Below are 15,728 nucleotides of genomic sequence, written 5' to 3'. Positions count from 1 at the left end.
ATCTTTTTGGCAACACTTCTGGTCCAACACTATCGCCAGTGGAGGACCACAAAAACATATTTTTTTTTTTACGTACGTTGCATTTCATCGTTTAGGTTTATGGTTAGGTTTAGGGGGTAAAATTAACATTAGGGTTAGGGTTAGGGAGGGTTTAGTTGACTTCAGTTTACTGTACTTTGCAAAGGTATTGCATAAGGACAGAAAAAGGAATAATGCTTTCGCCGTCGTTTGTTTTAAGTGGAAAGTCTGTTCAATTGTTTTAATTCTTTTTAACTTACTTTCACTTTTTTGTGAGTTAACCTATTTTAGATATTTTTGTTCCTAGCTCACCTACGTGTTCTGTAGTATTTGCTACTACTGTGTATTTATTTTTAAGGTTGGGTTAGGTTATGTTTAGGATTCGAAATTGGGAGGGTTTAGGTTTAGGGTCTAGGAGTTAGGGTTAGGATCAGGTTTAGGGTTGGGTATAATACTAATTCAGGTTTAAGTTTAGGTATAAGATAAGGTTTTAAAATTAGTGTTACTAATTGTGTTCTTTTTTTCAACATTATCAAGTAGCTACATTGGTAGCCAGCTGTAACTGGGATTTCATCCTAGTCTTGTTATTTTTTTATTTTTTTTATTTTTTACACCTTTGAAACTCTGAAATTGAACTGATTTCTCCTCCCATCCTGGCCCCATTCTTCCCTAAGTGGAAAACCCACTCAAAGCCCCTTCACTTAGATTGTGGAAAGGTTCAGCGGCAGGGGGGAATGACGGCAAGTTCGACCTATAAGAACTACACTGATCTAACAACACGGATCGCCCTCGGTAACATCTTCAGAGGGACACCAACATCATCACTATAAACATATGGAAATAGTGTGTCAGTGAAAGTGTGTGTGAAGGTGTGTAGGTCTGCGTTAGCATCAGGATCAGAGAAGGACAGCTCTCCTCTGTTCCAGTCCAGTTGGACTCTGATCCTCCAGGGTTTCTGATTCACTGGGAGAGCGGTGAATGACAACGGTCTGCACTTTGCTTTGTATTCACCATTGAGAAATATGATTCTCCAGCATTGACCCCCTCTGTCTCCCTTCCTCTGGTAAGACTCTGCTAACACACCTACTGACCAGCATCTATTTTCTCCAACCTCAACATCCCAGCTGTGAGTCCCGGAGTTAAAGCCCTCAGAACCCAGGACACAGCTGAAGTAGTCAAACCTCTCTGGGTTGTCGGGAAGCTGCTGTCTCTCTCCACGTCTCACACTGGTCAGGTCACCAGACACGGTTAACGATGGATAGGCAGTGTTGGGGTCCAGAATGACGGGAGTGTAGGACACAATGTCCTTCATCTTGTCCCAGACTCTGAAGGTCAGGTTGCCCAGGTGTTTGGCCTCGTCTATCAGTGCTCCCGAGTCCAGCTGTGGGTCCTGCAGTGTGAGCGTGACTCTTTCCACTGTGGTCTTGTGGTTCTGCAGGAATGAGACGTGTTCCACCTCTACGGCTCTGATTGTGTTTGAAAGAGTTGATATCTCTCTGTTCAGAGCCTCAATCTTCTCCTTCATCATCCGAGTTTTCTGCTGCTCTTCCTCCCTAAGCGCAGAAATCCTAGCCTCCTCATCCTCTTGTAGAAACCGATGAAGCTTCCTAAACTGTTCCCTAATCTTTCTCTCTGTGTTCTGGGCCCGGACCTTAATGTTTTCTGCTACATGGTCACAGTTTTTTTTAAGTTCATTAAAGACCTTTAGTTTCTCCCGCGAGAGCTTTAGTGATTCCTTGGCTTCTTCCTGCATGTGATCTGTTTTCCGACGTTTCTCCCGCAAGAAGGTATCGCACACGTTCTTCAGAACGCGAACACAGGGTGGATCGTCCACACAAGATATTTTCTTGCAAAGCGGACATTCCTTCGTCCTCTTATGCGTCCACCATTCCTGCAGGCAGGCTTTACAGAAACTGTGGCTACACGGCAGGACGACAGGATGTCTAAATATGTCTTTACACACAGAACAGGAAAAGTTCTCTTCTGAAAAGGATAGCTGTGCTTTATTAGAAGACATTTTTTTTCAAGTCTCTGGGTTGAGGATACAAACACTCTGCTCAAGACAGCCGGTCAGTCGGGGTAAAAATCCAAAGGCACAAGTTAGGTGAGTACTCCCTCATTAGCTGTTGGAAAACTGTCAGTGCTGTGTTCTAGTTTCAATTTGTCTTCAAATAGCGAATTTAGAGTTGATACCCTGTCGTCACTGTGTGGATCAAACTAGTATATAATGTGATATTGATGATGTCAGTGTGGTAATCCATATTTGGACAAGATCGGAGGACAGTGCCCAGGTGCAGTGGTGTAAAGTAACTAAGTACATTTACTTAAGTACTGTAATTAAGTATCATTTTGAGGAATTTGTACTATGCTTAAGTATTTCCAATTTCCAATACTTTTACTCAGAGGCAAATATTGTGCATTTACTCCACTACAATTATTTGAAAACTTTTGTTTTTTTTAAACTAGTTACTTTTCAGATATAAATTATTATATTAGAAAACATACATTAACCACTTTCACCCTATTTTATAGGCTATTTGAAAATAGCCAATCTACAAGCTCACAACGCGTCGCATCGCGACGCGTTGTGAGCTTGTAGATCTGCTATTTTCAAACATTTCAGTACTTTTACTTTTGGCCAATACTTTTGTACTTTAACTCAAGTACATTTTTTATTCTGGACTTTTACTTGTAACAGAGTATTTCCATATTGCAGTATTGGTACTTTTACTTAAGTAAAAAATGTGAGTACTTTTTCCACCACTGCCCAGGTGGCACAGTGGTAAAGTGCCAGATCACCACCACCACGGAGGTTGTGGTTTGAATCCACCGTCCGGCTTTGTTGAGCGTCTACACGAACACAATTGGCCCGTGTTCGTGGGAGGGAAGCCGGCCGGGGAGGGTGATGTCACTGCATACCAGTATTTCTACGGGCAGGGGGCGGAGTCTGTCAGCATAGGGAGTGTTGGCTGGGAGGAGTAGAACGAAGGCTCTACATCCTCCCGGTGGGCTCCTCACTGGCAGGTGACAACACACAAATGTGTGTGGGAGTGAACGACTGAAGAGAAAAAGGGGAATGCAAAAAAACTAAACAAACATAAAAAATCACACCCTGTGTGAAGGTAGCGGCGCCTTTGATACATTTTGTCATCGATATGTGTTTATAATGTGTTTATAGCGTGTCACGTGAAGCTTGACCAATCACTTTGTTGACGTACACACCTGACCAATCAGAACGTTGACGTACACGGACAAAGTCAGGTATAGAGCAGGATCCGCTCAGGTATAGAGCGGCTAGCGCCGCTAAAAATCACACCCAGTGTGAAGTGAGCGGTGATATTTATGAGTTATTAATTTCATCATGCATCTCGGTAGCCAATCACAGCACGTCCTGCGAAGTGACGTGCTTACATTTTTTACATTATTATTAATTTCATCATGCGTCTCGTTAGCCAATCACAGCGCGTCTGCTAAGTTTGAAGTTAATTTCATCATGTGTCTCGCTAGCCAATCACAGCACGTCCTGCAGAGCTTAGCCTATGGGCGTGTTTTCCACAGCATGGCGTCACCGCGAAAGACACATTTTCACGACGGAAAGAAAAACTTTCACCACGGATGGGTCCTAAACCCTCTTATAGGAGCGGTTGCACCGCTCAAAAAGAGCGGAGGACAGCCGGCCTGACACGACAAAGATGCAGGGGGAGACAGCGTTTCTACGACATACAGTGGTACTTTTCTGATTTGCGGTGCCCCCTACTGTATGTGCAAAAGTGAAAGCGCTTTTGGAGGTGCACTCTATAGTGCGCTCAACATAAAATTCAAATGTGGGGTTGATTGGATGTTTCGTACCCCCCCCCCCCTTCTGTTTCATTATAACTTCCATTGTTTCCATTATTATATTCAAATGTCATTTTATGGCGTGTCTCGTTTGCTCTCTCTTAGCGCTCTGTGTCTTAATGTGTTTCATGCTTCGTGTAAATCACTTTGCATTGTCTTGTTGTCGAAATGTGCTTTGAAAGACCTCGTTAATAGCACATAATGTGGGCCATGAAATCACCGGATGAAGAGAACATCGAAGACACAAAACAAGTAAGATTGAAGATCTTTACGGCAAGCAACTCTCACATTATTCCTGTTTTTAAGTTTCATTAAAAAGATAAATACACCTACCAATGGAAACCCAATGCAGTGGCACCATAATATTTGGGTGCATTTGTAAATACACTCGAATATGCTCTGATTTCATTTTAGAGCGCTCTGATATCGGTTCATTTACTGACGCTATTGTCCATTTTCGTCTCTCTAAACACATTCAAATGAATGTTACCTCATCCTGTGTGTGAACATGATTATAATAACCTTGTTTTGTTACACATAGATGTGTGTTGAATCCTCCAGGCCAGAGTAAAAACGAAGGCACACGCATCACACTGCAATGACTACAACGACCGTCACTGTTGTCACTCAGGTGCCCGGAAAACCACGTTTGTGACAGACAGATAAATAGACAGATAAATAGACAGATTCAACATTATCATGTCCATGACTCCCAAATGAATCCTGTATGTATTTGGCTGTAGACCCCCCCGCACCCGGTCAGTTATTTAAAAAAAAAAAACGCAGTGCAAAGGACGCATTTTGAGCTTGTAGATCTGCTACTTTAGCTAATTTTTATGAATTAGATTCCTGAAAAGTATACAGTAACAGTTTTGGACGTGTGAAGTTTCCACCCCGACAGAGACCATAACACAGATCTAGCGGTATATAGTCTGGCAGATCAAAGCACATATCAGCCAGACTGTGGATCATGTTTAAAAGGCTGAAAGAACAGGCCTATCAGCTGTGTCTGAACAACTCTGAAAACATGAAATGAGCTTTAGATGATGAGCTGATAGCGTGTGTGTAGCGTGCGTGTGTGTAGCGTGCGTGTGTGTGTGTGTGTGTGTGTGTGTGTGTGTGTGTGTGTGTGTGTGTGTGTGTGTGTGTGTGTGTGTGTGTGTGTGTGTGTGTGTGTGTGTGTGCGTGCGTGCGTGCGTGTGTGTGTGTGTAGTGTGTAGTGTGTAGTGTGCGTGTGCAAACTATCTAACTGGTCCTCAAAAAAGGAAACTGCTGTTAGGCTTTACAATGAGGAACAGCTTGTCAAGGCCTCCATCAGAAAGCCTTGTCTGTCTGTCTGTCTGTCTGTCTGTCTGTCTGTCTGTCTGTCTGTCTGTCTGTCTGTCTGTCCGTCTTTCTTTCTGTGTGTAAAGTGAACACGTCAGCTGAGATAGTTTTGACCAACAGATGGCAGTGTCGTGTCACTGAATAAGCAGCTCACAGGTCACATACATTGTTTGTCTAAAATCTAAATTCATCACATTTCATAACCAATCCTGTGTCTAGTCATGATTAGTTTCTCAACCCTTTTAAATTCCAAGGACCCCAGTTTGATATACATTACACCACAGATGGACCCCCATTTGAAATAATAATACTAATTATTATTATTTATCTCGGGGACCCCCATCTACACTGTAAAACCCTCAATGTCAATTGGCTATATGCACAGCAGCCATATTGGAAGGAAATTGGGCCTTCACAGGTGTTACCAATGCTACTAATGAAGGCTCTGTTCCATTTAGTGTAGCACAGTGATTCTCAAACTTTTTAATTTCAAGGACTCCCATAAATCTGAGAATGTACAAATGGAACCAAATGGACCCGTAAGGGTCCATTTGGTTCCATTTGTACACTCTCAGAGTTACACACCCGTAACGGCCATTTGGAACCCCCTCAAGGGACCATGAAAGTCCCTGGACCACACTTTGAGACCAGAATGGAACAGAGCCTTAATTAGTATTATTGGTAACACCTGGAATTTCTTTCCAATATGGCTGCTGTGCATAGAGCCTATTTACCTCTAAGCGTGTACAGATGGAACTAACTATTCTATTCCTAACTATCAATCAGCAGGGGGGGACCCCCTGGAGCCACCCAATGACACACCTGTACGTCCCCGGACCATACATTGGGAACCACTGAGCTATAACTGTCAACGAGTAAAATGTTGACATGTTTGCTCAACGAGCTCGTTGACGTCGTCAAGCGTGCGTGCGTTCGTGAGTGAGAGATAAATATAAAGGAAAATATAAAGGCTTGAGTTAAAAACGACGGGGAACTGACTGATGGAAAGAATGCGTTTGTCCCAGGTGGCATGCTGCCGTTTTTTTAAATGAATTTCGATGTGACGCATTGTGAGCTTGTAGATAGGCTATTTTCAAATGGCCTACATGTACTGTATATAGGGCTGATGCATGTTTTGTAACAATAATCAAAATCTACAAAGTATTTCTAGTAACTAAAGTTTTCAAATACTTGTAGTGGAGGCAACATGTAATATTTGCCTCTGAGATGTAACGGAGTAGGAGTAAAAGTATTTAAAATTGGAAATACTCCAGTAAAGTAGAAATACTGTACCTCAACATTGTACTTCAGTACAGAACTTGAGTAAATGTACTTTGTCACTTTACACCACTGGTGTCAGTTTGTATCTCGCAGACTTCCATCAAAAATGACTTTGTACTCTGTTGGCCTTATAGCTGCTAGCGTGAAGCCCCAGAACAAAACATACCAGCTATCAAAGTGACAGGAAAGCAGCAGCACACGCCTGATTGTCTCACACTATACTTTTCCAGGAGTCAGCGACAGTATGACATTCTAGACAGGAAAACAAACATAACCGTTGTCACCAGTGGGTGTAAAGTAACTACGTACATTTACTCAAGTACTGTACTTAAGTACAATTTTTGAGGTACTTTTACTTTACTGGAGTATTTCCAATTGTCTATAGGCTACTTTTATACTTCTACTCCATCTCAGTGGAAAATATTGTACTTTTACTCCACTACAATTATTCAAAGACTTTAGTTACTAATTACTTTGTTGTGTCGCGATGCGACACGTTGTGAGCTTGTAGACCTGCTATTTTCCAAACATTTTAGTACTTTTACTTTAGGTACTTTAAATACATGTTGATGCCAATACTTTTGTACTTTTACTCAAGTAAATGTTGAATTCCTGGACATTGCCGTACTGATACTTTCACTTAAGTAAAACATTTGAGTACTTTTTCCACCACCGTCACACAAGTTCGGTAACCGCCTTCCATTCTGACATCTCGCCACTCCGACTAGTGGCTTCCGCCTGCGGTTAAGGTTAGGGTTAGGGTTAGGTATAGGGTTTGTTAACGTCGGAAAGGCGACATGTCGGAAAGGCGCCATGTAACCCACAAGTTCAACAGTGACGGTTTCTGCCATAACTCTTTTTTTCAATAGGCTCTATTCACAGCAGCCATATTATGAAGACATTCACAGGTGTTACCAATGATACTAATGAAGGCTCTGTTCCATTCTGGTCAAACAGAGTCAGGGTGCTGATATTGTGCATGTTGGCTCACTGGAAACACTCTGTTACACCAGTGGGTCTACAGTTGGGGTCCAGGGACCCTCATGGGCTTCCAAATGGCCCCTTACAGGCGTATAACTCTGAGAGTGTACAAATGGAACCAAATGGACCCGTAAGGGTCCATTTGGTTCCATTTGTACACTCTCAGAGTTATGGGGGTCGTGGAAACCACTGTGCTAGACTAAATGGAACAGAGCCTTCATTAGTATCATTGGTAAGACCTGTTAAGGCAGTGATAATATGGCTGCTGTGAGAGCCTATGAGCACTCGTGCATCTATCTACGCAGCAACAAACAGGAATATATCAGCGTCTCTCCTGAAAGCAGTCACATGTCACTGAAAGCACGTTCGGAAACATGTGTCCTGGAGGAATGATGATGTTCATCATGTTCTAGCGTCAGCATTATGCTGCACCTCCCACAGACTTGAGCTGAAACAACTGCAAACTCTAGCTGTATATTATCATTGCATTCGGGCAGAAACCTCTTATCTCCATTTTCAGTGGTGTAAAGTAACTAAGTACATTTACTTAAGTACTGTACTTAAGCACAATTTTGAGGTATTTGTACTTTGCTTGAGTATTTCCAATTTCCAATACTTTTACTTCTACTCCACTGCATTTATTTGTAAACTTTAGTTACTAGTTACTTTGTAGATTTTGATTATAATTTTATGAAATTTACATTAACCACTTCAGCCCTATATACATTTCCGCCATTTGAAAATAGCAGATCTACAAGCTCTGTCATGATTATAATTCAAGATTAAAAAAGATTTATTTTCCGTGCACTAAGTCCTCTCCTCAAAGGCAAATCACAGAATATAAACACAAAATAAAATGAAACATATAACACAAGCTAACACATTATGTAATCCACTAGCATCACAGAGTGTAAAAGCTTAAGAACTAATACTCTCATCTAAATTGGGCAACAATGTTTAGGAATTTATGAAATACAGGACTTGTTTAATTGAAATACAAAAATAAATTAAAAATACGGCCAAAGATTGAATCAAATCTCAATAGTCTGTAAAGCAGAGTTGTCAAGGCTGCTGAGCACGTTTGTTAATTTTATTTTTTATTTTTGATATAAAACACTGTTGAAGCAATCAATAGCAATCATGTCCAGCATAAACCATGATTACAGTTCTCCTCCTGAACTAAGCACCTGCGGCCATTAATCAATGTTTAATCATTGAATCATGTGACTGTTATTGATGGCAGAATGGAGTAAACAGTGACACGGCTGTGTTTACTGTTTACTTTTTTAATTAGTGGCTTCACTTGCTACTAATTGGTCAGGCCAATTAGCGGGGATATTTTTGTTTGAACGACAAGGCGATAACCTTTATTTATTTTTTAGGATGTTGTTTATCATAACGCCTGTAGGTCAATGGGGAACAACATAATAATAAATATAGCTGCAAGCAGCGATAATACGGGGCCAGTGAATAGAGAGAGAGAGAGAGACATGGAAACGGAATAGATTGAAGAGAGAGAGTGACATGGAAACAATAGATTGATGAGAGAGAGAGATGGAAACATAATGGTTTGATTGGACATCTCAACCTACTGCCATTAACAGGATTCGAACTCTCAACCTTCAGACTAATAGGCTGCAACACTACCTATAGTGCTATAGCTTTGTCCAGGCTGATATTGTCCGTTGAAGATCATAAACTCTTGCCTTCTTTCATGAACCAAGCCCCTGTTTCACTAACACTAAGATCACTCGTTCACAAACCATTTACCAATGAAAAAATTGTACATCTCCTCAGAACCAAAACTAGTGAAAGTAGCCGATCTACAAGCTCACAAACCATGAAAAGTTTTGAGATTGTAGATCAGCTATTTTCAGAATGAAGTATGTCATACGTTGAAAAAACGTACTCTCAAATAAGCATTTCAGGTCATCTTTACCATTTGCACATGTATTCATTGATACAGTCATGTTGTTTGCAATTCAACTTAAATTAAGTCTGCATCAAGTGAGGCTTGAACTGGCGACCTTGAGATTGTGAGGCATTCATTTAAGGGAGACGCCATTGGCCCAACAGACAAGTAACTGTGAAAAAGGAGATCACACAGATGATACAGTTCCACGCAAATAGCTGAGAAATCCTGGGTTTAAGTGTTTTTCAAACTGCTCAAAATTGCGGACAATCTAAGGGCGGAGCTTACTGGTCAAATCGATACGTGTGTTCCTCATGAGTCAAGGCACATGTGTAAGCAAGTTTCACGACTTTCGGCCAAACGAGGCATGACTTATGCCTGTTTAAAGTCTGCCTTTTCAAAAAATTGCTATAGCACCCCCTTTTGGCCAATTGGAGTGAGATTGGTTTCAGTGATATTTGGAATGACCCTGTACATTTCTGCCAAGTTTCAAAGAAATGTGAGTCTGCATGTATGTTTTAGGCACAGATGAATAATTTTCATAAAACTGTAATAGTTAAAATCTATCTCCTCCTGGGATTTTTGAGCAATCTGCACGAAACATTTTACACATGAACTTTGGACCACTGCCTACAAAAATTTCCAACGGATTTTCCATAAGTGAAAAAATGCAGAAGTTAGGAGCCAATGACTGTTTTTCATATAATTCAAAATGGTGGGCGATCTAAAGGTCAGAGGTCAAAAGTCAGACCACGAAAGTTGTCGGGCATGAAGAGACGCATGTGTGTATCGAAGTTTCAAGGTTGTAGGTCAAACAGGGCATGAGTTGTACCTGTTCAAAGTTGGCACTTTCAATTGAGTGCTATAGCTTCACCCTTTGACGATTGAGTGTGAGAATTATATCTTGGTAGTTTTTCATGAGCATCTACCATATGGCCGAGTTTCGTAAAAAGCGTATGCACGGTTAAGCCAGAACTGTCAAAAACAAGTGTTTTTCAAACTGCTCAAAATTGCGGACAATCTAAGGGCGGAGCTTACTGGTCAAATCGATACGTGTGTTCCTCATGAGTCAAGGCACATGTGTAAGCAAGTTTCACGACTTTCGGCCAAACGAGGCATGACTTATGCCTGTTTAAAGTCTGCCTTTTCAAAAAATTGCTATAGCACCCCCTTTTGGCCAATTGGAGTGAGATTGGTTTCAGTGATATTTGGAATGACCCTGTACATTTCTGCCAAGTTTCAAAGAAATGTGAGTCTGCATGTATGTTTTAGGCACAGATGAATAATTTTCATAAAACTGTAATAGTTAAAATCTATCTCCTCCTGGGATTTTTGAGCAATCTGCACGAAACATTTTACACATGAACTTTGGACCACTGCCTACAAAAATTTCCAACGGATTTTCCATAAGTGAAAAAATGCAGAAGTTAGGAGCCAATGACTGTTTTTCATATAATTCAAAATGGTGGGCGATCTAAAGGTCAGAGGTCAAAAGTCAGACCACGAAAGTTGTCGGGCATGAAGAGACGCATGTGTGTATCGAAGTTTCAAGGTTGTAGGTCAAACAGGGCATGAGTTGTACCTGTTCAAAGTTGGCACTTTCAATTGAGTGCTATAGCTTCACCCTTTGACGATTGAGTGTGAGAATTATTTCTTGGTAGTTTTTCATGAGCATCTACCATATGGCCGAGTTTCGTAAAAAGCGTATGCACGGTTAAGCCAGAACTGTCAAAAACAAGTATTTTTCAAACTGCTCAAAATTGCGGAAAATCTAACGGCGGAGCTTAATGGTCAAATCGATACGTGTGTTCCTCATGAGTCAAGGCACATGTGTAAGCAAGTTTCACGACTTTCGGCCAAACGAGGCATGACTTATGCCTGTTTAAAGTCTGCCTTTTCAAAAAATTGCTATAGCGCCCCCTTTTGGCCAATTGGAGTAAGATTGGTTTCAGTGATATTTGGAATGACCCTGTACATTTCTGCAAAGTTTCAAAGAAATGTGAGTCTGCATGTATGTTTTAGGCACAGATGAATAATTTTCATAAAACTGTAATAGTTAAAATCTATCTCCTCCTGGGATTTTTGAGCAATCTGCACGAAACGTTTCGTACTTGAACTTTGGACCACTTTCTACAAAAATTTCCAACGGATTTTCCATAAGTGAAAAAATGCAGAAGTTAGGAGCCAATGACTGTTTTTCATATAATTCAAAATGGTGGGAGATCTAAAGGTCAGAGGTCAAAAGTCAGAGTGTGAAAGTTGTTCAGCATGAGGAGATGCATATGTGTATCCAAGTTTCATGGCTGTAGGTCAAACAGGGCATGAGTTGTACCTGGTCAAAGTTGGCATTTTAAATTGAGTGCTATAGCGCCACCTTTGGACGAAAGATTGTGAGAATTATTTTTTGATCGTTTTTCATGACCATCTACCATATGGCCGAGTTTCGTAAAAACCGACAGCGCGGTTCAGCCAGAACTGCGAAAAGTGGCAGAAGAAGAAGTGACAGAATAATGCGAATAACAATACGTGTCCAGAGCAGAGCTCTGGCCCCGTAATAATAATAATAATAATAATAATAATAATAATATATTATAATAATAAGGGTAATAGTAATAATAATAATAATAATAAGGGTAATAATAAACTTTATTTATATAGCACCTTTCATGACATGAAATGCAGCCCAAAGTGCTTTACATAAAAAAAGAGATCAACAAAAGAAAAAGAACACAATATGAAACAAGAACATGGGGTTTGGGGACCCACATGGGGTCTTTGAAGGAGTTCCAGGGGGTCCCCAGCTAAATCATTGATAGTTAGGAGGAACCAAATGGACCCTTACAGGTCTGTAACTCTGAGAGTGTATGAATGTAGCCTGGCATGGCCAGACTAATATCACTGCGTTTTTTTTTGCAATGGCAGATTTGTCTGGAATCAGGCTAGTACGAATGGAACCAAACGGACCTTTACAGGTCTGTAACTCTGAGAGTGTACACATGGAAACAAATGGACCCTTAAAGGTCTGTTACTCTGAGAGTGTACAAATGGAACCAAATGGACGAAACAACACAGCTTTCACCATTGGAACGTACACATTGTTACATTTGATGAGTTTATTTTGTCATAGCGCAACATATGGTGAAGTATTGTAGTGCAGGTCATTGCAACAACCACCGATCTTGTGAGAAATAAAAACAGGACCGCCAAATATTCTAAACTTTCTGCGATTCTGCCGATAATCATATTCTTTGAGACACATCCAAGTTTTTGCCGGGTCAAACAAGGAAATCACGTGACGTTGATCCCCTTCCCCTAATCGCTCATACTAGGAAATGACATATGATTGTGTAAGCAGAAGAATAGAAGTTATAAATAACTCTGGTTTTGTCGTTTCAAAGAGTCAATAAGTTATTTTTTTCTTGTCCTTGCCAAAGAGTGTAAGCCGCTTGGACGGCTACGCTACTACTTCAACAACAATAATTACTTTTCAGAGTGTTAACTGCGGTTAATGAGGGAAGTTTGGCAGACTTGAGCCCTAGAATGTCTCATACATTTTACATACATTTCATGTATTCATGTATTCCAAATACACAGCCATATCCCCGTCCGGTTAGCAGACTGATCTCCGAGGCATAAAAGTTCTCTCTGTACTCACCCAATAATTAATTCCTAAGGACTTGGAGTCATAGATATTGTCCTCTAGTTTCATTTCCATTTCGAAAGTTCTTGCAGAAAACGTGTGTTTAGTAAAATGGCTCCACATTTGCATGAGCTTCACACAGACGACATCCTCTTCAGGCGAGGGGCCCGGAATGAGTGCAGGACTGAACATGTGAAAACTTCCTTTGGGAAGCACAAATGTATGGGCCACACAATTGGCAGGTGGTGTGATTAATCACCCCACAGCAATCACAACGCACCTGTCAATAGGCTCTATGCACAGCAGCCATATTATCACTTCCTTCACAGGTGTTACCAATGATACTAATGAATGATACTAATTACGGGTCCATTTGGTTCCATTTGTACACTCTCAAGAGTTACACACCTGTAAGGGGCCTTTTGGAAGCCCATGAGGGTCCCTGGACCCCAACTGTAGACCCAGTGGTGTAGCAGAGTGTCTCCAGTGGGCCAACATGCACAATATCAGCACCCTGACTCTAGAATGGAACAGAGCCTTCATTAGTATCATTGGCAACACCTGTGAATGTCTATTGGGTGAGTACACTCGCAGCGCGGAGAAGGTTTATGCCGCGGAGATAGGTCTGCTATACCCGGGCAGGGATATAGGACCGATCTATGGCTGTGTATTTGGAATACATGAAATGTAACGTATCATCACAGACATTCTAGGGCTAACATGAATGGATACAGTATATAAATAAATGCAACAATTTACAGTGCTAAAAATGGAAAGAACGCCAAATTAGGAAAATCTAGTTTCGGCCGGCCCGTGCCATAACAACGGTGAGTTCATTTATAGCCTTTCCATAAGTCGTTTGTGAGCCCGATGCTGTGCAGTGGTTCTGAGTGTTGCCGTTGATTTGAATTCATGTACAATGCATGCCTGCAACTATATTATGCACCATAGCGCAAAGACACCCGACTTAATTTGAGGGCAATTAATTAATTAACCCCCCCAGGGTAGATTCAGATTTGTGCCCCTGATAAATTAATAGTGCTTTAACCCTTTAAGACCTGAAGCCGATTCTACATGTCTCCTAAATCCCAACAGTATTCTGAAAAACCTATGTTTCTATATCAGTGATGCTCAATATTCTTCATGTCAAGGACCCCCAGAATGATATGTATTTGGCTGTGGACCCCCATCTCAAAATGTGTTGTTCCAGGGGATCCCAGAAGCAAAGATTTGAGTTACAAATGTTCGCTTTAAAAATATATATATTCAAAGATGTGCACACATTTTCACGATTTTTCAAAAATAGCAGATCTACAAGCTCATAGCGCGGTAGATCTGCTATTTTTGAATGGCCCAAAGTGTAAAATAAAGCTTTTTAGCTCAAATCTAAAAATGACACAATTCCAGGTCTTAATGGGTTAAGTGGTAAAGTCTAAAGTGGCATTGCAGCGGTGAGGCCACACTTACAGCCCACAGCACCCTACATCTACAGGGATTATCTACCAGTACAGTAACACCCCCACAGCACCCTCCATCTAACAGGGGCAAGCAGCACAGTAACACCCCCTATACACTCTACGTCTACAGGGACAAGCCTGCCAGGGTTGTCAAGCTCCAAATTGAATAACAATTGAACAATTCCGGAGGTCACCAGCAAGAACAACTTAATCTAGAGAGGCTCTAATCCAATTTGTTGTGGCTGTGACCCCCCTCCTCCTCCTCCTCTCTCTCTGTGAGGAATGGGAACCATCCTTCCTCTTCCTCTCTATAGACTCATCAATCTGCTCTGCTCCAGCATGGGCTGATGTGGGAAGAAGCAGCCATGCTGAGGAGAGTCTCCTGGCAGTCAGCCAGTGGAAAAACCTTCTCAGATAGGCTCTAGTCACAGCAGCCACATTATGAAGACATTCAAAGGTGTTACCAATGATACTAATGAAGGCTCTGTTCCATTCTGGTCAAACAGAGTCAGGGTGCTGATATTGTGCATGTTGGCCCACTGCAAACACTCTGTTACACCAGTGGGTCTACAGTTGGGGTCCAGGGATGATGGTCTTAGGACCTTGCTAACTCCTAATCAACCAGGCCTATTGTAGCTTTTTAAAAAAGCACAAAATCTCGGCGTGCGTGCGTTTGTAGTATTTTAATATTACGTCATTTTCCATCAGGCACACATTAGCCGCCTATACTACACGTGCTATGCCGGCAGGGGGTCCTCTCACTTCAAAACAACAACACAGTGTACGCCATGATATATTATAACTATGAGTGGACGGAAAGGCAGAGAGAGAAACTTAACGGAGGATTTAAAAATTAAAACAACATAAAAAAAGGAAGGGAGGAATAAAAGTTGGGCGTGGGAGTGATTTAGTTAAATTCTTAACCCTGCCGACGACGAGTCAAGTGCTGGATGTCTTATGAAAAGTTGCAATGTGAGAAAGTGATGCAAGACGGAGGGCTTGCTTTTACCATGGAAAAAAAAAGACCGCGGGACCTCCCAATCATTCGTTAAACAATGCATTTCTGTTATCTCACAACTAAGAAAACTAACGTCAGGGAAATAATAATGAGTTGACAAGCGGTCGGTGCGGATCTATAAATAGGATAATATAATTGATGCGGTTGGATGACGGATGGATAATGAATGTGTACACGCGGATAAGGGTGACGAAAAAGCCCATCCGCGCATCTCTACTGTGTAAGTAAAAGTACTCTGACACAACAGGTGTAACAGGT

At 41.3% G+C, this 15,728-nt stretch overlaps 1 protein-coding gene across 1 annotated transcript; it reads right to left on the bottom strand.

Moving 5' to 3' along the window:
* Window positions 1-778: 778 nt before the first annotated feature.
* LOC311049469 (E3 ubiquitin-protein ligase TRIM35-like) lies at window positions 779-13,070 on the bottom strand (the record flags this gene model as incomplete). The annotated part of the gene is made up of 2 exons (XM_084063044.1): window positions 779-1,819; window positions 13,011-13,070. The coding sequence occupies 2 exons, from the start codon at window positions 13,068-13,070 to the stop codon at window positions 779-781; spliced, it is 1,101 nt and encodes a 366-aa protein (XP_083919170.1).
* Window positions 13,071-15,728: the final 2,658 nt, after the last annotated feature.

This window comes from Gymnoscopelus microlampas (assembly GCF_963454915.1).
Source record: "Gymnoscopelus microlampas genome assembly, chromosome: 7".
Taxonomy (NCBI): domain Eukaryota; kingdom Metazoa; phylum Chordata; class Actinopteri; order Myctophiformes; family Myctophidae; genus Gymnoscopelus; species Gymnoscopelus microlampas.
Note: the sequence above shows the minus strand (reverse complement) of the source record. Positions and strands in the feature narration are given on the sequence as shown.